General features: G+C 41.4%; 2 protein-coding genes across 3 annotated transcripts in view; both read right to left on the bottom strand.

Annotated features, from left to right (window-relative positions):
• The window catches only part of LOC134594757 (coagulation factor X-like), a 37,823-nt gene extending 37,411 nt beyond the window's left edge, over window positions 1–412 (bottom strand). For both annotated transcript variants that reach the window (XM_063444665.1, XM_063444664.1), the window contains exon 1: window positions 288–412. In XM_063444665.1, coding sequence (XP_063300735.1) covers window positions 288–351 — 64 coding nt within the window. In that variant the 5' untranslated portion in view covers window positions 352–412. The remainder of the gene's footprint in view (window positions 1–287) is intronic.
• Window positions 413–21,801: 21,389 nt separating this feature from the next.
• On the bottom strand, window positions 21,802–23,532 carry LOC134571690 (coagulation factor X-like; the record flags this gene model as incomplete). The annotated part of the gene is made up of 1 exon (XM_063430250.1): window positions 21,802–23,532. A coding segment is annotated over one exon (576 nt), but the record flags the coding sequence as incomplete, so codon positions are not given.
• Window positions 23,533–23,791: the final 259 nt, after the last annotated feature.

Consider the following 23,791-nt stretch of genomic DNA (forward strand, 5'->3'; position numbering starts at 1 on the left):
TCCCTTCCTTACCTTAAAAAACTTGAAAAGTGTTTGCCGGTGAAAAACATAAATATTTAAAAAAACAAAAAAAATTCCATTCCTCCTCGTGGTGCACTCAGGAACTCAATATACAGCTGCGTCCACTTTGAGGTAGGAGTGTATCTGCATTCCGGCTTGCTCTTTGTCACTCAAACTCCAGGGGTAATGCTAGCAATAAAAGAAAATAAAAGAAAAATGCACAACAAACACAAATTTCTAACTTTCAAATATGTTGCAAATTGAACAAAATTAAAAGATAACTTTACCTTTTTGTTCTGTTTGATGAATAAGCAGTAAAATAACTAAAAACATTGACTGGATATCTGCCATTTTGATTCACTTGGGAATTGGAAGGTGCAGCTATGCCAGTAGTTAGCAAATAAGCAAAAATGAGAAACACATCTAAAGTTCAGTGTTTAAATAAACATGACCTTTATGCGGTTGATGTCTTCATTTGCCCAGCAAACAAAACATTGGTATTTATTTTTGTACCGTTATTAACTACTTAAGGACCTCATGATGGTCTATGCCACCATGCAGTGCATGTAGTAAAAAAGGTTAAATCCCTGCAGGTACCAAGGAGCCTCAGATATCTTTTGATACCTGTAGGGCCCTCTCTCTCAGCTGGGGCCACAGTTAGGCAGATAAGCTCAACTCAAGATGCACATAAGTGCACATAGCCCTTTAAATACAGCAGCTAAGTGAAACTGCTCAGCTGCGGTATTTTTAACACTATGCCCAGCCTCCTGTATTAAGAAAAAGGGGACCCCCGGGTATCGGGCCACATGTATTAAAACAAAGGGGACCTCCAAGTATCTTTCCATACCTGTTGGTCCCTGTGTTATTTGGGGCCATAGTTAGAGGCCCCAGACATACAGGATAGCCATGAGCAGCGCTCATAGTGAGACCTGCTCATAGCCTTTAAATTTTAATACCGGTTGCACTCATGCTACTATGGTAAATTTGAAAATTATAATATCCCCCCAGCTTGGAACTGCCCCCCCATGTTAAAGTACCTTCTTGACCACTGTGGCAGGATCATTGCTGGGCTCTGCCTGCTACCCAGCACCGATCTCTGTGTGAGGAGTTTCTGCATAGGGCTCAGAAACCTCTCTCTTCTGTGTGAGCTGGGAAATGAGTCTACTGATGTTAGTACTGATATCAGCAGAGGGAATTTCTTGAGAGGTGAGATTATAGGTAGCATTGTAAGTAGGATTAGGGTTGGATTATGCTTATGATTAGTGGTAGGATTAGAGTTTGACACATAGAACCGTGCGCGCACACACACTGAACTGTGCGCACACACACATTGAACCGTGAATACACACACTGAACCATGCAGACACACACACACTGAACCATGCAGACACACACACACTGAACCATGCAGACACACACATGCACTGACCCATGCACACACTGATCCACGCAGACACACTCACAAACTGATGGAGACACACACACTGACCCATGCACACACACACACACACACTGACCCGTGCACTCACACTGACCATGCAGACACACTCACAAACTCATGGAGACACACACACTGACCCATGCAGACACACAATGACCCATGCACACCCAAACAAACACACACTGACCAATGCACACCCACACACACGTGACCTATGCACACACACACACTCTGACCCATACACAGGGCCGGTGCAAGGATTTTTGGGTACACAGGCGAAGATAATTTTGACCAGCCCAAAAGCATCTTCACCTGTGAGCTTCTTTTTTAAATGTCTTACCCCCTTTTATGTATCTTATCCCCTATTTTTCCCCATTGCGTGTCTTACACCTCCCTTGTGTATCTTTTACAACCCCCCATTGTGTGTCTTACTCCCCCCAGCCCCTTTTTGTCTCTCCTTCTCTTCCAGCCCCTTTGTCTTTTACTCTTACCCGTCTATCTCCCACCAGCCCCGCTGTGTCTCTTTTTCCTCTTCTCCAGCCCCTCTGTGTCTCTTTCTCCCTCCTCCCCTGTCCCATAGTGTTCTTTCCACCCCCTCCCCTGTCCCATAGTGTTCTTTGCCCCTTTCCCCTGTCCCATAGTGTTCTATCCCCTCCCCTGTACCTTAGTGCCCCCCTTAATTTTCTCTCTCCCCCCTAGTGTTCCTCTCCCCTCCCTCTTTTTTTCAGTGTTCTTTCCCTCCCTTCCCTGCCCCATAGTGTCATTTTCTCCCCTCCTCCCCTGTTCCATAGTGTTCTTTTCTCCCCCCCTCCCCTGTCCCATAGTGTTCTTTGCCCCCTCCCCTGTCCCATAGTGTTCTTTCCTCCCCTCCCCTGTCCCATAATGTTCTTTCCTCCCCTCCCCTGTCTCATAGTGTCCCCCCTGTCCCATAGTGTTCTTTCCTCCCCTCCCCTGTCCCATAGTGTTCTTTCCTCCCCTCCCCTGTCCCATAGTGTCCCCCCCTCCCCTCCCCTGTCCCATAGTGTCCCCCCTGTCCCATAATGTTCTTTCCTCCCCTCCCCTCCCCTCCCCTGTCCCATAGTGTTCTTTCCCCCCCACCCTGCCCCATAGTGTTCTTTTACCCCTTCCCCTGTCCCATAGTGTTCTTTCCTCCCCTCCCCTGTCCCATAATGTTCTTTCCTCCCCTCCCCTGTCCCATAGTGTTCTTTCCCCCTCACCTGTTCCATAGTGTTCCCCCCCCCGAACCCTGTCCCATAGTGTTCTTTTACCCCCTCCCCTGTCCAGTAGTGTTCTTTCCCCCCATTTCATAGTGTTCTTTACCCTCCTCCCCTGTCCCATAGTGTTCTTTCCTCTCCCCATCCCAAAGTGTTCTTTCCTACCCCCTGTCTCATAGGGTTCTTTCCTCGGCCCCTCCCCAGTCCCATAGTGTTCTTCCCCCTCCCTCCCCTGTCCCATAGTGTTCTTTCCCCCCCCATCCCATAGTGTTTTTTCCTCGCCCCCTCCCCTGTCCTATAGTGTCCTTTCCTCCCCCCACCCCTGTCCCATAGTGTTCTTTCCTCCCCCCCTGTCCCATAGTGTTCTTTCCTCCCCCCTCCTCTGTCCCATAGTGTTCTTTCCTCCCCCCTCCTCTGTCCCAGAGTGTTTTTTCCTCCCCCCCTCCCCTGTCCCATAGTGTTCTTTCCTCCCCCCGTCCCATAGTGTTCTTTCCTCCCCCCTCCTCTGTCCCATAGTGTTCTTTCCTCCGCCTGTCCCATAGTGTTCTTTCCTCCCCCCTCCCCTGTCCAATAGTGTTCTTTCCTCCCCCTCCTCTGTCCCATAGTGTTCTTTCCTCCCCCCTCCCCTGTCCCATAGTGTTCTTTCCTTCCCCTCCCTGTCCCATAGTGTTCTTTCCTCCCCCCTCCCCTGTCCCATAGTGTTCTTTCCTCCCTAATCCCCTGTCCAAGAATGTTCTTTCCTCCTCCCCTCCCCTTTCCCATAGTGTTCTTTCCTCCCCCCTCCCCTGTCCCATAGTGTTCTTTCCTCCCCCACCTCTGTCCCATAGTGTTCTTTCCTCCCCCTCCCATGTCCCATAGTGTTCTTTCCTCCCCCTCCCCCCTCCCATAGTGTTTTTTTCCTCCCTCATCCCCTGTCCAATAGTGTTCTTTCCTCCCCCACCTCCCCTGCCCCATAGTGTTCTTTCCTCCCTCCTCCCCCGTCCAATAGTGTTCTTTCCTCCCCCTCTCCCCTGTCCCATAATGTTCTTTCCTCCCTCCTTCCCTCCCTCATCCCATAGTGTTCTTCCCCCACCCCTCCCCTGTTCCATAGTGTACCTTCCCCCCCCCCCCCCCCCATCACCGCTCCCTCCTGCCAGTGTGAGCACTTCCTTTCAGTCCGGCCGGGTACAGGAAACAAAATTTCATGTACCGCGGTGCATACTGCTTTGCTCGGGCCACACTACACAGTGACTGGCAGGAGGGAGCGCTGTGCACGCACCTCCTGCCGTTCACACTAATTTAGCACCCCTCAGGCCGGGGCTGCTTGTGCCGCCTTATGGACGCACCGGCCCTGTGTGTGATGGGTGCACTATATTTGTTCAGGGTGCACAGTCTGTGTATGTGGTGCAATGTGTGTGTGAGGGGTGCAGGGTGTGTGAGGGTTGCAGTGTGTTTAAGTTGTGCAATGTGGTTGGAGGTGCAGTGTGTGTGGGAGGGGTGAAGTGTGCATGAAGGGTGCAGTATGAGTGTAGAGGGGGCTGTGTGATGTGTTTGCGCGTGTGGGGTACAATGTGTGTGTAAGGGGTCCAATGTTTGTGTGGAGTGCAATGTGTGTGAGGGGTGCAGTATGTGTGTGTGTGTGTGTGTGTGTGTGTGTGTTTATGTGTATATGAGGGGTGCAATGTGTGTGAGTGTTGCAGTGTGTGTGTGAGAGGGGTAAAATAGGTGTGTGTGGTGCAATGTGTGTGTGAGGAATAGGCGATTTAGTGTGTGCATGGGCTCTAGAGAGTGTGTTTAGGGAATGTAGTGAATGTGCTTGTGTACAGAGCATCTAGTGTGTGCATAAGGGAACCAGAGTGTGTATGTCAGGAATGTAGTGTGTGTGTGTGTGGGTTGCAATGTTTGTTTCAGGGGTGAAGTGTGTTTGTGGGGACTGTGTGCAATGAGTGTGTGTGTGTGTGGTGCATTTTGTGTGTGAGGGGTGCATTGTGTGTGTGTTTGAGGGGTACATCTGCTGGTAGGCCGCAATTCGTTGCTGGGTTTAGGTTGCTTCACAGAAAGTGAAAGCCCCACAGGTTGAGACTCTGGATAACACCAATGCTTTCCTGCACCAAGATTGCAATTTTGTTGTGATACACCAAAGGTAGCTTTATAAAGGGTTCTCGTATGGAGCTCACGTTTAGTGCGACCAGTCTGCTCGGCAACTAGGCCCCGCCCCCCAAGTTTGTACTTTTAAGATATGAAAAATAAAATTAAAGATAGAAAGTCACACCTCTTTATCCTGCGACGCAGTGATCCATTAGATCTCCTTGTTAATCATTATTAAAGGCATTGTCCTTTCTATATTGCAATTAGTATAAAAAACATAAAAGTGTTTGTTCTGGAAAATAGTGCGAACATAGAAAAGGGGCAAAGTTACTAGTGCAATGCCTGCTGGCTTTACAGTTTTCCTTGGTGTTTGACCCACATTTTGGGCTTTAGACCACTTTTCACAACACTTTTTTTTTTTTAATACAAAACTTGCAATGTTTCTGTTTCTTCTTTTCATCAGCAATGTTTGATCTGGCTTTAGCTTGTCTGAACTTGATTATGGTGTAATTTACTTAGTCTTTTATATACATTTACACAAAAAAATAAAAAGTAAAACAAAGAGCGTTTTGTGAAAAATAGTTAAAACAACCTGATTTTCGAACATCTATTCAATTGTAAAAAGTCTAGAGAACTGACTGTTCCTCTTTAGTGTCAGAAACATACTGTTCTCTGGAACATTTAACAGTACAATTTCAACATGACCACTTATACTAAGCCAAGTATGGTGCCAATTTTTTTTTTATTGATCTGGCTTCCTGTATCTGTCCTTACCCAATGAGAATGTACAAACCTTAATCTGACAGCCAAGGCCGACACTTTCAATAGGTCACATAGGCAGTGGCCTAGAGTGCCAGATCCCTAGGGGTGCTTCTGGCAAACCTAATGGTGCCTGGGTCTGGCAAAATGGCCAGAAAGAAATATGCGCCAGCAGCTGCCAGACAGCCATTACTCACACAGTGCTGAACTACATCCTGGCTCGATGCACCAACGCCTGGCTGCACTGGATCTACATTTCATCAAGGAGCGTGCGTAGCGTCCATGCACTCCTCCCTCCCTGCACTGTATGTGGGGACATGTTAGAGGGAGGGATTAATGAAGGAAGTGGGGCAGGGCAGAGAGAGTGTCCCAGTAGGTCCAGCACTAGGTCCACTTTTCAATCGCTCCCTCCCCCTGCCCTGTATTTGGGGTCAAGTGAGTGGGAGCAAGAAGTGAGGCTGATGCAGAGAGTGACAGGATGCCAGGCAGCAAACTGATATATGCAATGAAGGTAAGTGTGTGTGTGCACCGAGAGGGTAGTGAATGCATGGAATAGTCTTCCAGCTGAAGTGGTAGAGGTTAACACAGTAAATGAGTTTAAGCATGCGTGGGATAGGCATAAGGTTATCCTAACTATAAGATAAGGCCAGGGACTAATGAAAGTATTTAGAAAATTGGGCAGACAAGATGGGCCAAATGTTTCTATGTCTATGCATGGGTCAGTGTGTGTGTGTGTGTATGGGTCAGTTTGTGTATGTGCATGGATCATGTGTGTGTGGATGTGCATAGGTCAGTGTGTGTTTGCTTAGGTGTGCATGGGTCCATGTGTGTCTGCATGGGTCAGTGTGTGTGTGTGTGCATGGGTCAGTGTGTGTATGCACGGTTAAATGTGTGTGCGCTCATGTTTCAGTGTCTGTGCAAGCACAGTTCAGTGTATGTGCGCACGGCTCAGTGTGTGTGCGCACGGCTCAGTGTGTGTGCGCACGGCTCAGTGTGTGTGCGCACAGCTCAGTGTGTGTCTGCATGGGTCAGCGTGTGTGTGTCTGCATGGTTTAAATGTGTGTGTGCATGGTTTAATATATGTGTGCATGGTTCAATGTGTGTGTGTCTGCATGGGTCAGTGTAACAGCCACTAGAGTTGTATTTAACCCTTCAAGTTAAACACTGCTATTTCTGAAAAAAGGCAATGTTTTGCCTTGTAGGGTTAAACCTACAGGACCACTGCACCAAGACCACTTCATTGAGACGAAGTGGACTGGGTAACTCTAGTGGTTCTTTAAATTGTGGAAGAGCATTATACATGTATATTAATATGCAAAATATCATTTCTACACAGAAATACTATAACACTGATGCATTAATATACAAGGATAAAACAGATGTACTGTTTCTCTTAACTGGTGGCCAGTGATAGGCTAAAACTGTCAGCTCATGCTCTCAGACTATCACTCACAGCCTGGCTAAACCATCTTCATACTGTTTTTGTTATGGTGCTTGCAGTGTTCCTATGATGAAACGTACAATTTGAACTTTGCTTTAACAGGGTTATTCATCGAAGACCAAAGGGTCTCACCAAAGTGAGAATTGGTGAGAATTCAAAATGAATTTCTAATTTAAGGTCAAAATAACAAAATTGGGGAAATTATTATCTCCAGTTCAGCCATGTTGGCTGTTTTTACCTAAATACAAAATACAAAAGACAAAACACTTTAAATTCCTGGCAATTCTACACCCTGTTCCAAATTATAATGCAAATTATATTTTTCTCATTTACCTAAATAATTGATGTAAATAACAGTCAGCATAATTCTCATGTTATCAACTATTAATATTACAATTCACACACCCAACCCCCTTAAGGCTTAGAATGGTTCTAGATAGGGGCCCCAGAGGAGAAGGACATAAACCACAGAACTCCACACCACACTGAACTGACGTATATCCTTACCTTTCCCCTCCCCTCCACACACCCTCCTTTTCTATCCCTCCACCTCTCCCCCCTCCCCACTTTCTTCTTCTCTCTAGACCTTCTCTCTCTTTGGTTCACAATATTGTGGGGGAACCTGGGAACCGAACCTTGCTTTTTTAGCGAATTAGACAACCCCTGGCCGGTCCAGGGTCACACCACAAGGGACGAGTGATGGAGTTCCCTCCCGACCAAAACCACTACCGTAAAATATTGTACGCTACATAATGCAGAAGGAGGTATGTCAATTACCGTTAGATTTACGTATAGTGTACGTTAACCACCGAAAGTGAAATTTCTTGTTGAGACCTGAACTCGTCCTATTAAGCCGGGACACAGAGTAATGGGATTACACAAAGGATGAAAAATCCCACAATGCTATGCACCCCTACTGTGTTTTACAAAATATGCAACATCTAGGATGAGATGATCACACAATACCAATGTTATTATTAAATGAAAAACCCTTGACAAGTAGCTGGAAAAGCTAACCCCTAGTGTACAATATGTAACGCATCAGGGTTTCATATGTATAACAGTGTTTATATGTGTTGCAAATTAATAGGCTTTTGCACAAGCCATGTTGCGAATGTTATATTGCTACCTTTTTCATGATTAAAAAAAAAAAAGATTACAATTCAAATTTTATTGAACAAACCTCCTAATGATAACAGTATTTTTTTAAACATAAAAAACTTATAATGCACTGTTCCAAATTATTACGCACAGTAAGTTTCAAAACACTTTATAGGTTGTAAAGAACTGAAAATTGTCATTTGCTGTGTTTGCAGCATATTTACTGAAATCAAAAGCTATTTCAATCAAACCTATAACAACATTTTAACTTTTTAAACATTTTAACAGGTCACGTTACATTTTAACATAGGACTCCTTATTTGATAGCAGCTTCCCAAGTCTTGCATCCATTGAACCTGTGAGTTTTTGGACAGTATCTGCTTGAATTTGTTTGCAAGATGTCAGAATAGCCTCCCAGAGCTGCTGTTTGGATGTAAACTGCCTCCCACCTTCATAGATCTTTTGCTTGAGGATGCTCCAAAGGTTCTCAATATGATTTAGGTCAGGGAAGGATGGAGGCCACACCATGACTTTCTCTCCTTTTATCCCCATAGCAGCCATTGATGCAGAGGTATTCTTTGCAGCATGAGATGGTGTATTGTCATGAAGATGATTTTATTACGGAAAGCATAGTTCTTCCTTCTGTACCAGGGAAGAAAGTGGTCAGTCAGAAACTCCACATACTTTGCAGAAGTCATCTTTACACCTTCGGGGACCCTAAAGGGGCCAACCAGCTCTCTTCCCATGATTCTGGCCCAAAACATGACTCCACCACCGCCTTGCTGACGTCGCAGCCTTGTTGGAACAGGGTGGCCATCGACCAACCATCCACTACTCCATCCATCTGGACCATCCAGGGTTGCACGGCACTCATCAGTGAACAGGACTGTTTGAAAATTAGTCTTCATGTATTTTTCTGCCCAATGCAGCCGTTTCTGCTTGTGAGCATTGGTTAGTGGTGGCCAAATAGAAGGTTTATGCACAGTTGCAAGACTCTGGAGGACTCTACACTTTGATATCCGTGGGACTCCAGAGGCACCAGCAGCTTCAAATATCTGTTTGCTGCTATGTAATGGTATTTTAGCAGCTGCTCCCTTGATCCGATACATGGATCTGGCAGAAATCTTCCTCAATGTGCCTTTATCTGCACGAACCCGTCTGTGCTCTGAATCAGCCACAAATCTCTTAATAGTGCAATGATCACACTTAAGTTTTCGTGAAATATCTAATGTTTTCATACCTCGTCCAAGGCATTGAACTATTTCACTCTTTTCGGCAGCAGAGAGATCCTTTTTCTTCCCCATATTGCATGAAAATGGTGCTGTTTAATAATGTGGAACACCCTACTTTAGTAGTTTTTCCTTAAATTGGGCTCACCTTGCAATCTAATTATCACAGATGTCAGAGATTGTTTTTAGTGATCAAAAGAGCCCTGAGACACAATGCCATCCATGAGTTAAACTGAAAAAACAAATATTTAATCTTTATGACACTTAAATAGAATTTGCATAATAATTTGGAACAGGGTGTATTTGATGTCATGACACGGACAGATCATATGGGTTGGGCATTGTGATGTTCCATCATGGGTGGAGCGAATGGGGCAAATATCCTTTCACCAGCCCTGCTGCCAGCCTTGGGAGTGTGTGATCTGTATTATACTGATATATATATATATTTGTGTTAGGGGCAAAAAAAAGCCATATAGAGTGATAGAGAGCAATATAGGAATAACATAATACAGAATGGAAAGTCGGTTAAGGTGTGCCGGAACCAACAATGCTGGTAGTCCTGTAAAATAAAGAGGGCCCACCCAAGGTTAAAAAGAGAAGAAAAAGAGAAGAAAAAAGGTTATGATTGAGTAGTGGGAGTGGTGGGAGGGACATGCAAATCGCTAGAACAAGAACGGTGTGGAGCAAGGTAAGGAGTCTCTTTAGGTAAGGAAATCATGCCCCTCCCACAATTACAGGCAAAAGCCTTAATGCTTGTGTTAGGGGCAAAAAAAGCTGTATAGAGTGATAGAGAGCAGTATAGGAATAGTGTAATACAGAATGGAAATAAGTACAAAAATCGTATCAATAGTATAAAAGCGCGAAAGAAATTTTCTAAATCAAAATAGACCAATACACAATACAAGTGCAGGGTGGGAGAGACAAAAATGTGTGAAACAATCCCTCACCACCCAAATGTAAAAATATCTCTAGTATTTAGAGTTCTAGTAATTATTAGCTGCTACACACCTGTGTGTACCCAAACCACACACAAATAAAATAAACAATATACTTATGCAGGTGGAGCGCAAATCTAATCCAAACTCCCAAAAGGATATTTTTTAGTGTGTTAACGTAATTTGCATCTGGAACTGCAGATTGAACATTTAGATAATGACCACTCATTGGACTTTTATGTGGAGTGGTATTGATGTCAATAAAGTTATTTGCACTCATCCAATAGAGTGCAAGAGGATTGCTTTATAAAGTGGACTTACAAGAGACTAGAACATCACTGATTGACGTCCTGAGGAAGCTTTATGGCGAAACGCGTAGACGACGCAGTGACGTAACCACGTAGGTTACAAAGTGACGCAAAAGTGGGCGGAGCAACTTAGGCACCCGGGAAATCCCAAGCCGACGCTCTGAGTTACGGAAGATTGGAAACACAGCGAAAGTAGCTATCCGTGGAGGGTGTGTGGAAACCAGCTGATGTATTGATCAAGCCCAGGCAGGGGCACCACAAAGCGTTTGTGAGTAGCAGCTGAGTCTGCATATGCTCACTTTCTTAACCTTGTAAGAGGCTATTTTTACTATTATTGTTTTATCTAGGACTCCAACCCTTGAATGTGGATAGGAGTGTTTTATGTCTAGTGTGCAAAATAAATGTATTGAAGTGTTACTGTGCTTCACTATCATATGTTTTTATTTCCATATACATCTGAGTTGAAGTAATCCCAAGATCCTTCTGGGAGTTTGGATTTGATTTGCGCTCCACCTGCTTAAGTATACAGAATGGAAATAAATCGGTTGAGGTGTGCCGGAAGGTAGACCTGTAAAATAAAGAGGGCAAAAAAGATAAATACTGTAAAATCATTAATACAGTCAACAATCAACATACATACTTATACACAAGAGGAGTTTCAATACTGGTTGTGGAATGTACCGTGAATAAGCGGAGGACTTACAATGACCTAATGTTTAATTATGTGTAGTGGTATAATTCTGCTTGAAGGCATGGATGCTGCAGCTAAAGAGTGACCAGAATAATGGAATGGTTATGGCCTGGTCTTCTTGACTAATGTTCTGACATAACTCATGAGCAAGATATATTTAATGGTTATGTGATTATTAAGTTTAAGGTGGCAAAAAGCAAACCGTAGTAAAGAAATCATGGCAAATGTGTCGTTAATATACTGTACTAAACTTAGTCAGATCAAAAAAACGTAAACCAGAGGGGGGTAACTGAGCATGTATCATAAATGCAGGAAAACGATTGAAAGTATACGTAGGGTGGACCATGCATGGGTCAAACATAAGGAGTCATATAATGAATATGAAAGGAAAGAGAGGAGAAATTATGAATATAAACCACACTTTAGATCCCAGAGAGTGAGTTTCAGAGACAAAAGAAGTGATGGAAATGAGGAAAGAAGGAGTAACAGACCACCGAGAGAGAGCGAAAGACTTGCGCACGAGTCTCCCTATCAAGCTAGATCAATATATAGGAAGGATAGAGAAAGAGAAAGATACCAGTCTCGAATTCAAGAGCCCGTAAGAGTACATAACCGGTATCAAGTTTTGGAAGATAGAGAAGGGGAACAGGATTTTTGGAGGAGTCGTATCATAGAAAGACACAAAGAAGATCAAATGAGAGATTTTCCCTCAAACCCCAAGAGACGGAGATATTCATTCCAAGAGGAAAAAGAGGAGGAAAATCAGCCAAAGAAAGACAGGAGAGAAAGGAAAGAAAAAGATTAGAGGACAGAGAGCTCAATGGAGACCTTAGTAAGATGGGAATAGATAATTTAAGTGAAACAATAATAACTAGAGAACAAGTTAAGATCTTCAAAAAAGGGTTAAAATTTGCCCCAAGCCAACATATCAATCCTTTTGATTTATATGTAGATTTGAATAAATTTAAAAGAAATCTCTGCCTTAAAAAATTCTTTATAAAAAACCCTATGGAAAGACAGATACATATGGAAAACGAATTTAAACATACGAACCTCAAAAAGAAATCAATTTTTTTTCCTAAACAGATGATAAGTGATAAAATGATCACGTTTGAGACCATGGTCCTGAATGAGTGCAAAAAACTAGATCTTAAAGTAAAATTCCAGGATAATTTGAATACACAGGAAAGAAAAGCTCTTAGGGAATTGAAAAATAGAGAAGAGCTGGTTATAAAGCCAGCGGACAAAGGGGGGGGGGAGGGGGGGGGGGTATAGTCATTATGACCAAAGAATCCTACAACAAAGAAGCCGTAAGAATTCTGACAGAAGGAGTGACCTATAGAAAGTTGGCAGTTAATCCAAGCCTGGAGATTCAGGATAAATTTAGGGATTTCCTGAAAAGGGGATTGGATGCAGGAATATTGAGTCAGAAAGAATTTGATTTTATAAATATCATACATCCAAAGGTTCCAGGTTTTTATTTTCTACCCAAAGTGCACAAGAGTACCACGAACCCCCCCAGGTAGGCCAATAGTGGCTGGGATAGATGCAATATCCAGTAGACTATCGCACTATATAGATCTACAACTACAACCCCTGGTACAAAATACGAGATCATATATAAAAGACACCATAGCAGTATTAAACATGCTTAAAAACTGCGTATGGGAGGAAAATTTTTTGCTAGTAACATGTGACGTTGAGTCACTTTATAGCAATATACCCCATGAGTATGGATGTCGAGCAGTAGCCCATTTTTTAAACAATAATTCAGATTTTTTGGAGACTCAAACGGAGTATATCATGGAAGGCATTAGACTAATCCAAGAGAATAATTATTTTTGGTATGGGGAAGAATTTTTTCTGCAAATGAATGGGACGGCCATGGGGACTAAGTTCGCCCCCAGCTATGCCAATCTGTTTATGGCATATTGGGAACAACATTTTATATATGCAGGGCATAGCTGGGGGGCGAGCTTGGTTACCTATGGCCGTTACATTGATGATATTTTCTTTATTTGGAAAGGAGGAGTCCAACTTTTAGAAGAATTTTTAACTTTTCTGAATTTTAATGCATGGGGGATAAGCCTTACAAGCACTTGGAGTGATAGAGAAATATCTTTTTTGGATCTAACTATTTTTATAGAGGAAGGAAATATTAAAAACAAAAAACATTTTAAAGCTGTAGATGCTAATAGTTTTATTGAAAGGGCAAGTTGCCATTTTACTCCTTGGCTAGAGAAGGCCCCTAGAGGGCAATTTTTACGCATTAGGAGGAATTGTACGGATTTGGAGAATTATAATAATCAGTCAATGAAAACTAAACAGGACTTTTTAGAAAAGGGATATGAAGCTACTAAATTAGAAGAAGCAAGAGTACAGGTTAGGGACACAGATCGTAATAACCTTTTGAAATACAAGGACCGTATTCAACATAATATGGACGGAGTGCCTTTTATTTGCAATTTTAGCACTGAAAATTATAAAATTAGGAATATTGTAAAAAGGTTTTGGCCTATTCTTCGCCAGGATCCACTATTAGAAAATATACTACCGCCACAACCTAAATTTATCCATAGAGGTGTAAGAAATTTACGAAGTATGCTTACATCTAGTTTTATTAAAGAGAAGAAAAATAAGGGTACATTTTTTCAGCAAGAAAAAGGTTTTTTTGGTTGTGGACAATGCTTGGGGTGCAGAAGAACAGGAAATAAAAAAAGAAAAATCACACAATTTATGAGTAAGGAGAAAAAAGAATATGACATTAGAGATGTGATTACATGCCATACAAACAATGTTATTTATGTTATGCAATGCCCCTGTGGATTAAATTACGTGGGAAAAACCACTCGGCCACTCCATGTCAGAATCGAGGAACATAGTAGGAATATAATAAAGGGGGGAGAGAATCATAGTGTACCCCTACATTACAAGATTCATCATAATCAATCTCCGTTAGGAAGTCAGTTTTTAGGATTAAGTAGAGTGGATAAAGATTGGAGGGGGGGGGGGGGGGGGGAGACTTTAACCAGAAACTCAGCAAAGAAGAGATGAAATGGATCTTCGAATTAAAAAGTCTTGTTCCCTATGGTCTGAATTCGGAATTTGAAATTTGCCATTTCTTGAATTAATTTTCAAAATATTCCGCATAGCATTTAATAGCATTTAATAATATTTTTTATATATTTTTTATTTTTTGCATTTTTTAATTTATTTATTTGTACTTTTCATCTTACTCTTGTAATCTGTCCCTTTTACTAAATAAGTAGGAGAAGCTATAGATGTACATAGATATTAATAAAAGATATAAATAGATATATAATAGAGATTAAAGATTAAAGATCAATTGATTAAAAGAATTGCTTTAGAAACCAATTCTCAAATACCTAGCAATTACATAGAGGGGAGGGAAAAAAAGAATGTATTTACACAAAACAGATACATTTGTATAAAGAATGTATCCCTTTTTATGTTGCAAAGATAGAGAAGATTGTTTCTGTAGGAGGTTATTTTGTGTACAACCAGGATCAGAAGAAATAACCCATTGTGATTAAACGGATATTCAAATGTTAAATGGAGATTACGTTTGATAGAGGAATATGGGATTAATCTGCTTCATATGAATGATATATATTTCTGATTAGCAGAAATACGAGTATAACACATTGGATAATAATGTTTTTTTATGGTTGGAATTGAGACATATAGTCTTTTTAAATCCAATTACTTTCCGATTTTATGGTTTAAATTGTGATATATAGCTTTCCCATAATACAATATCAATATATGTTACGATCAAAATGTGGAATATAGCGTTTTTTTCAATGTATTTATAAGAGTTACATTTGTTTGCCAGGAAGACTATCTATGTTATTGTTTTCCTAATTTTAATTATCCTTTTTTACCCCGATTATATTATGGACACAAATAAATATTTGATAAGGGAGACTGAGGTTGAGGAGACCGCAGGACTCATAGAGTTAAAATTTTGATGACGTCATATGCGGAAGTGAACTGCAATGAGAGGGAGGCTTGGAATGCATTCAGTGCCGGCGGAGAAAGAAGGAGTATCAGCGCGCCAAAAAGACAGCTGAACGCCGTGCTCAAAATTACGGACAAGGTATAATAGCAGGACTCCTGATGGAAGGAGGATTGTATTGGGATTTTTACCTAGCTGAGGAAGCCGACAGAACTTTTGGCGAAACGCGTCCTGGGGACTTCAATACCATCACCTTTATGCCCTTTCTTGAATATAATTCTTTTCAATTGTTTTTATAGTATAATTGTTTTTATTTATTCTAAATTGGCCATTAGAATTTTAAATTCATAATACTTGAATAAATTTCGATTTTTTTATATTGGGCTATTGGTTCCTGCTATATAGGTGTGTAGTCCTTAACTACACAACACGCTGTTAAAGAGCCTATAAGAGTGGCTCCACACTTGTGAGTATAATACATATATTTTTTATACCAATACGGATTCCAGACTATATTGCACTATATATATTTCTGCTTGAGCTCTAGCCACAACGTGAGATACGTTTTCCGAATACAAGAAGGGAAAAGGTCGCCTTTACGGACCTGAGAGCGTATATCCCTGAGCTTGGCTGTAAGCTCAGTAATATGTGAGTGGTTCCTTATATAGAGTTACAATTGTAATAATTTTATTTGCAGTTTTGCACTATGAGCATTTAATCTCTCTTACAGAATAAGATTCCTATACCATTGACTCAGTGAATTTTGCTGGGGAGTGACAACTAAAGAGTTTGAACATACTACAAATTGTATGTAGCGCTACACCTTTTGCTATGTTTGTGATTCTGTGATTAGTGTATGAGGAAAGATTACACATGGTGTTATAGCAGCTATTATAAAGTTCATCGCAGCTTATTTTGTGGATATTTAACTTACATAGAGCGCCAGTATATTTTTATTTTTATAAGGAGTCAAGCCTCTTGTTGGCCCATGTCTCATGAGGGCTACACAAGATGTATGCACAGTAAATGTATGTGCAGGTTAATATTGTATTTCTTAACCCTATGTATTGACCTAGGTATGAGCATAACCTAAATTCATATAGTTAATTGCAACACCTGCTATGTAGGGGAGCCAAATAGAATTTCATAGTAGTTAGTAGAAAGAGTTAAATAAGCCGTGGTTGGCCAGCCATAGTGTCTTGCATGAGTATGAGGAGGAGTGGCTTAACTAATGATGACATGGTATTATAACAATTTATCATCTTGAAACTAATAAGCGTGATATCGCAACTTGTCTGTATGCTTATTGCCTTATAGTTATAAAACTTCTGGAAAAAGGACAGAGAGCATGTCAGATATCCTGTTGGATATTATAGAGCGTATCGGAACACATACTTATAATTGACTTACGTAATATATGCTCAAATGCGTAAGGACGTAAAGGATAACCAGCGCGAGGCCTTGAATATGTACAGGGAAGAAACGTAACATATAAATATATATGTTTGACTGGTAAACCAACGCAACTGAGCGCATCTAATATTATTATTATTTTTTTTTTTAATTCTTTATTTTTGTAGTGCACATAAAGGGTTACAGGCAGGCATGAGGTGCCCCGAGAGCAGTCCCCAAGCATTCACTCCGCTTAACATGCGGGACATTAGAATAACAGGCACATTTTCATATATAAGATTGGTTGCACATATATTCAGATGGTAAAAGTAGATACTGTCACCATAGCTAGGGTAAGTAGTTTTGACATAGCTTGACAATAGTTAGACGTGAGTGTAAACTGCAAAGTTTTAAATAGAATTCCATTGCTTATCTAGGGGTTGTTCTAAGTTGTTGCATATGGAAGGTAGGTTACAAGATTAAACGGTTAAAGGTTAAACATGGCAGGGTGGTATATGTCTATTGCCGTGGAGTAAGGCGTAAGAGTATAGAGCCACCGAGTATTAAAGCATAGAAACATAAAGCTCTGAGTAGCTTAGTAGAAAAATAGTAACATGACTCAGGAGAAATGAGTGTTCTAAGAGCAGTAAGCATGTGTGCATTTCTAGATAGGAGCACATTCATTACAGTAGGATGCTAATATGTTGTATAGTGGTGGTGATGGGAGCTAGTGTATAGTGTGGCAATACATTACATAAAGTCCCAATAGGTAGAAGCAAGCTCATGCATCTGTTTAGTAGTTTAGTCCCACTGAGTAAAGCTCCTTCACCAAACTGCAACTGCATCCCCATCCAGGCTTGTCATACGATTCCTGAGCGTCGCTGAATGTGGGATCGTTCAGGGGAGTACCGAGGTGCTGCCGCTCCGGCGGGGGTGGGGGTGTCCCTCCTGCCCCAGGCTGGTGTGTAGGCCTGCGTCTTCTGGCCCGAGACTCGGTGGCATATTTTGCCCGAGTGTCTCCCCCTCTTGAGGGTGGCGGGAGGTCCGCAGGTTGGCTGCCGCTTGTGTTTCCGCCCATGTGGCCGACGCTTGTGGGTTGTAGCCCTCTTGGCCTTCCGCCCGGGTGGGCTGGGGTAGGTGAGTGTCAACTTTTGGTCCGGTGCTGCGCCCGAGGGAGTTCCCCTCTCGCCCGGCTGCCCATAGTTCTCCTTGCGTTTTGCCTCGGCGCGCTGTGCGCGTTGCTGGAGCTTCTCCCAGAAGTTATGGAATAGGGCATCAAGACGCTGCCCAAGGTCTGTGCCATAGTTGGGGCCCTGCTCAGGAGCTGCAGGCTGAGTTTGCAGTTGCCGCAGATATTCCGCCGCCATGTATGATGGGCCACGTGTCGCCGGACCCAATGCCCTCACGCTGTGCAGAGGCTCGGTCTGGATTCGCGGCGAGGACCGGAATGACCCCCACCGGTCCCGGGGGGGGTAGGATGATTGAGCGTCGAGGTGGTCGTGGAGCAGGTAGGAGGGAAGGAGAGCGGCCGTCTCCCCCTTGCCAGCCATTCTGTAGGCCTCGGTCACCGCAACTTGGGGTCTCGGGGGGGTAGGTCGTCTATTAGGGTGTCCAGAGGTGCACCCCGAGAATCCCCGTTCAATTATGCTTCTTTAGAGTGGGTCTGTGCCAGGTTCACTGGGTATTTTCCCCAAAATCAGGCAGAAATTGCAGGAGCTGAGTTTTGGCAGTCCACTCTGCTTAGCAGCTAGGCTCCGCCCCCTCCTAATATTATTTTAACATTACCTTTTCCTCATAGTACCTGCCACTATACTGCTTTAATACATTTAAAAGTGCGGGCAACACAGAATAATGTGCAAGCTCTTAAACCTGTTTATAGAATCTGTCCTCGGGGCTGCTGGCCTGGAGGGCTGAAAAGTGAATGTTTGTAAGCCAAGTGCCGCAGACCAGTGGAAGAGAGCAGAAACAGGTAAACCACCTGGTGAAACAGGTAAGTTGCAAGATGGCGATCTGCATGTGACCTGGAAGTAGTCACATACAAATCGCTAGAACAAGAACGGTGTGGAGCAAGGTAACGAGTCCCTTTAAGTAGGGAAATCATGCCCCTACCACTATTACAGGTAAAAGCCTTAATACATATGAAACCAAGAGGATTGCACTCACCTGAACATGCATACTATATAGGGTGCTGCTGGGCCAATATATACAACATACAAAATACACAATCCAACGCACCCGCTTATTCACTAAACAATGATTAAAAATCTCACAGATTGTAAGAGTTTCATATATAGTAGTCAGATGCAAGTGACAGAGAAAAGTAACATCATTATTGTTGATACTTTTGGTACATAAGATAGCATAATTGCAACATGTCAAAAACATACGGAGCAAATTACTGAACCAGAGTAATAAAATAAAAGTAACAGGTACATTTCTTGTCAGCCTATGGGAGGTTGGTGAGGAGTGGGTGGAAGGAAAAAATGGTTTGAGGGCAAGCGAGAAGGAGAAGAGGGAGAGAGATGGAGGCTAATCTCATGCAAAGACAGATAAGAAGGTTCCATAAAGTGAATAGACAAGAAGGCAACAAGGTGTGCATGTGCATGTCATCGAAACCTGGCAGAATCAGATTTTAGCCAAAGTTAAAGAATGTGGTTGAATTGAATGTATGGAGGGCACTAATAAATTTAACCCCTTCATGGCCAAAGGTTTTCCATGATTACTCCAGTTTGTGACCAAGGACATTTAGGAATTATTGCAATGTATTTGTTTCACTGTAATTTAAAACTTTCTTTTTAACTGCACCCACATATGCTGTATATCGGTTTAAAAAGAAAGATAAGGTTTTCTTCTGATACCCCATATGAATCCTTAACACAACAATAATTAGTTAAAGGGAAAAAAATAGTTTTTTAAACTTACAATATATTCACTTGTTACTTGAGTGTTAAAATGCCCAATATGTCAATAACCAAATTATGGTTTGAAAACTTAACTTTTGCCATATTTGGCATGCTAACACATTACTTTAATAGGCGTCGCACAGGGTTTTTCACTCAACATCAGATTTTGTCAGAGTGGACAATATCCAGTGAAAATGACTGATTTCTGACTGGAATGGCAATTCTCATATTTATTAAAGTATATTCCAGTTGGAGATCAAAGTATAGGACAAAGTCCATACCTTTCTGTTTGTTTTCATGGGACTTGACCCTTGACCTTTTTCGGCCACTTCTTGTTCTCCTGCCGCTGTTCGCTCTAAAAAAATACCTGTCCTAGAGATAACTCTGATTATCACTGACTGTGGTGTCTGTGCCACTTCTTCAGGCTATTAAAGGTAGCCCTCTTGACCTTGAGCTGTCTCTGCCCCCACAATTCATTCCAGGTGTAAATCCTATCCTGAATGTAAGCCACTTTATCATTCCTGATTTTCCTAATTTCTGTTGCAACAAATCATGTTCAAATTTCTCCAATGACACCTACATATCAGACACAATTTTATCTGTTTTTTCTTTACTCTCAATGGCCTGTAATTTAGTAACCACTTCTGCGATTTCCCTCCAATACCAACCAATTCCTCATTAATGCCATCCATCTGTGAATGCAATTAAATTAAAACTAGATTTGTTCAAAACCTGTCACATTGCCTGCTCTGCTTATTCCTGTATGGCCCATTCACTAATCTTAAGTGCCACTTCTGACCGCCTTCTCTGCAGCCCAAGCCTCATTCTGGCACCTTTTGCAACACCAGCCGCTGCACATATGGGCCCTTTTATGGCTCCACTTCCCCAGGGATAGTTAGTGACACTGATGTGCATGCTTCATCATGCTGATGGTGTGTACACACAATATGGTGTGTAAAAAGTCCCAGAAAAGTCACCAGCAGACGCTTTTCAACTCTCCCTGGAGTCATCTTTAGTGCCATGAAGAACTGAAGATGACTCCAGGAGGAGCTGAAATGCGTCTGCTGGTGACTTTTCTGGGACTTTTTAATTATTATATGCAGTGGTCTTTTGGCATTAGTTCTTTTTTCAGGGCTTTTATGTCCTCTATATATTTTATTACTGAATAGTTTTATGTACACTTTATGGATGTTTCTTGCTACTCTCCATTGTGGATATCAATTTAGCCTTTTTAAGGCACCCTGGAGTTTTTTTATATAAAGCCTGGGACATCTCTATATCCTGTGAGTGTTATCCTATTGGTGGGTCTTTTGCTATTTTTGATGATACAGTCTGCCCCATGTAATTTTACTTTTGTTTTGTAGATTATTCAAGTTTTCATCTACAACTACAACTTTAAGTATTTCCATGTGCACTTATTTGGTGTAGTATATATTTTTTATCTTTGCGTCCGTACCTATATTTTCTTGGTTCCATCTGGAAGCACCTACACACCGTATTTTCTTTTGTATAAGTTATTTGCAAGTGCCTGTCTTTCTTGACTTGAGAGAGGTGGTGTGACTGTTGCACTTCAATTGCTGTGTAACACCTCAAAAATACATATTTGTTTAATATAGGAATTTGTAAAAATAAATCTCTGACCAATGGTGAGAAACATTTCAAATAATTCTTATTTTCCACCTTTCAAAAATATCTAGCAAAGAGAGGCTTCTTTCTATTCCTTCCATCAAGAGTTGTCATGCATACTTACTGACTACTAGGGCAGTACCACATTTGATGTTGCTTGATGACATCATTCTAAAAGCAGAATGTGTACAAAATGGAACCCCCCAAATATCAAATTATGTGCTATACTAAAATGCTAACACATACTACAACGTTTAAATCCCTGGAATGTTATGTTACTTGATCCCCTTTAAATACTTACCAAAGAAACTCTTGCACATTTCTCCCTCTGTATCTGCAAGATTATTTGCTGCGATATAAATAAATGATGATAATTCTGAGGTGTCCTTTTAAGCCATTGAAATGGTACCATCTCCATACCTTGGGGAGTGAGGCCTTGCTCATTAAAATACTATTTTTAATTGTGTTGTAGTTGCATGTCTTGGCCCAAACCAAATGGGACATCAAGATGTAAACGTTGAGATGACAAAATGCATGAACCCCTTAAGGACACACGACATGTGTGACATTTCATGATTCCCTTTTATTCCAGAAGTTTGGTCCTTAAGGGGTTAAGCAATGGAAATTATTTTACTGCATACATGTTAAATGCCCTATAAGTACACCAATAAATAAAAGCAACACTTAAAACACACATCAATGTGCTACTGCCTACTGGTTAGAATATTTTAATGCAATATTTCATATCTTTATTAACACAGGTCATCCTTTCTTATATCTTGATTGATCTGTGTTGAATTTTTAAAAAGTGTGTCATTTTCTACATGTTGTTTATGGACTTGTTAATACATAGAATACTGTTAACATTTAACTAGCCTCAATTAAACCGTAATAAAACAATGGTAAACTACACATTTCAAGAAATCTGTATGACAGTTTATTTAGCATTGCCAGAAATACATAAATGTTTCTATGCTTATAGCGTTTCAATGACTGTCTGGGTTATTCACTAAAAAGACCTTAATTTTTAAATCCACATTGAATTTTGTAAATAACCCCATGTGCTAACCCATTTGGTTAGATCTTGTTGCTCTGAGATAAGTACTATAACATTTTCACCTAGCGATAAAGGTCCAAGTAAAGGTTTTCATAAAAATTATAATATGAATTTGATTATTGAAAATTGCACGAGATTTCTATTAATTAGCTATAACCAATATCTTTGTTTTTATCACAATACAATTTTCTGTATATCATAGATATGATAGCACGACCTCAGTGGCTTCATTAATCATCACAGGGTTGCATTCATTATTTTAACTGTTTGCAGTGCACCTAGGTTTATCTCAATTTGTATGCCTTTTGATTTGCAAGACTGGGGGGGTTCTATGCCTCCTATGATGTTGTGTTCACCCTGAGATTCTTCTGTGCCTTAGTTACAGAGATAATATCAGATCCTGTGGCTCAATTAATAAACAGCAGAAATATCAGAGACCTCTTGCTGTACCAATGGATGGGATCAGTCTTTGACATGTCCCCAATAAAAAAGATAGGTGGTTTTAAAATGGGATGAGGGAGACAATGATGGCAGTCGTCATGGGGGCTCCCTCATTGCCCTGAAATTTTAATTCTGTGTGGTTTCACCTAGAATTATTACCTATCATGTCTAATCGATCAACATTAATAATTATTGACAAAATCTTACCTGCATTTTAGATAATTCTTATATTAGACAGTGCTGAGAGCAAAGAAAAATCAGAACATTGCCCGAGAAAGAAACAGGCTACTACATTTTGAGTAAGTGTGGAAATTGAAGTCCTAACAACATAATAACTAATTTATTTTATTTAATTTTAAATTCTCCACATTAGGATTGATTTTTTCTCATTACTCCTCTTAGCCATTTATGCAGGTTGGATACTTTGGTATACACTCCATATTTGCCTTTTTGCGCACACCCTTCCCCCCAGCTAACAATGCCAGTCACAAAGTAGGTATCTTTAAATGGGGTGACATGAGGCCCACCACTATCTCCCTGGCAAGCATCTTTTATTTCTTTGTCATAACCAGCACAGAACATGTTATCTGTGATTGTATATTTGCTGGATTCTTTGCAACGCTGTCTTTTAACGTACGGGACAGTCAGCATCTGAAGCAATGTGGATTGAACCCCACGTTCAAGTATGCGTCCAAATCCGCTAATCAAAGCATGTGGTTCATTCATCAAAACCTGGTCAGCAAAGTCCGGGTCAGGAATGCATGCAGGAATAATATGATCTGTGAAATTAATGGCCTCTTTTAGCTTTATGACTGCAATATCAAAATCATAAGTTGCCCTAACAAACTTTGGGTGTATAATAATTTTTTCCACTTTGTGTGTAGATTCGGTCCCTTCTTTCTTGTTTAAATTTACTTCCCCTGTGGAAAAACAGATAAGCACATAATATTAGATAACAGGTAAAAAAAAAAAAAATGCTTCATATTATGAGTAGATGGGAATAAACATGTGCACATGCCTAACCAGACTAACAACAACCTTACTGCAAATCGATCTTGCCTGCCCACTTTCTGCAATGGAGGTCAGCAGGCAAGAGAGGAGGCTGCCCAGGGCACAGTGGCCAGGGATGACTGAGTCAGGCTAAAAGCCTGCCCCCTCATGACAGACCGCGCATGGAGTACTGCTGAAGCATGGTCTTAGTGCC

This window comes from Pelobates fuscus, chromosome 1 (assembly GCF_036172605.1).
Source record: "Pelobates fuscus isolate aPelFus1 chromosome 1, aPelFus1.pri, whole genome shotgun sequence".
NCBI classification, from domain to species: domain Eukaryota; kingdom Metazoa; phylum Chordata; class Amphibia; order Anura; family Pelobatidae; genus Pelobates; species Pelobates fuscus.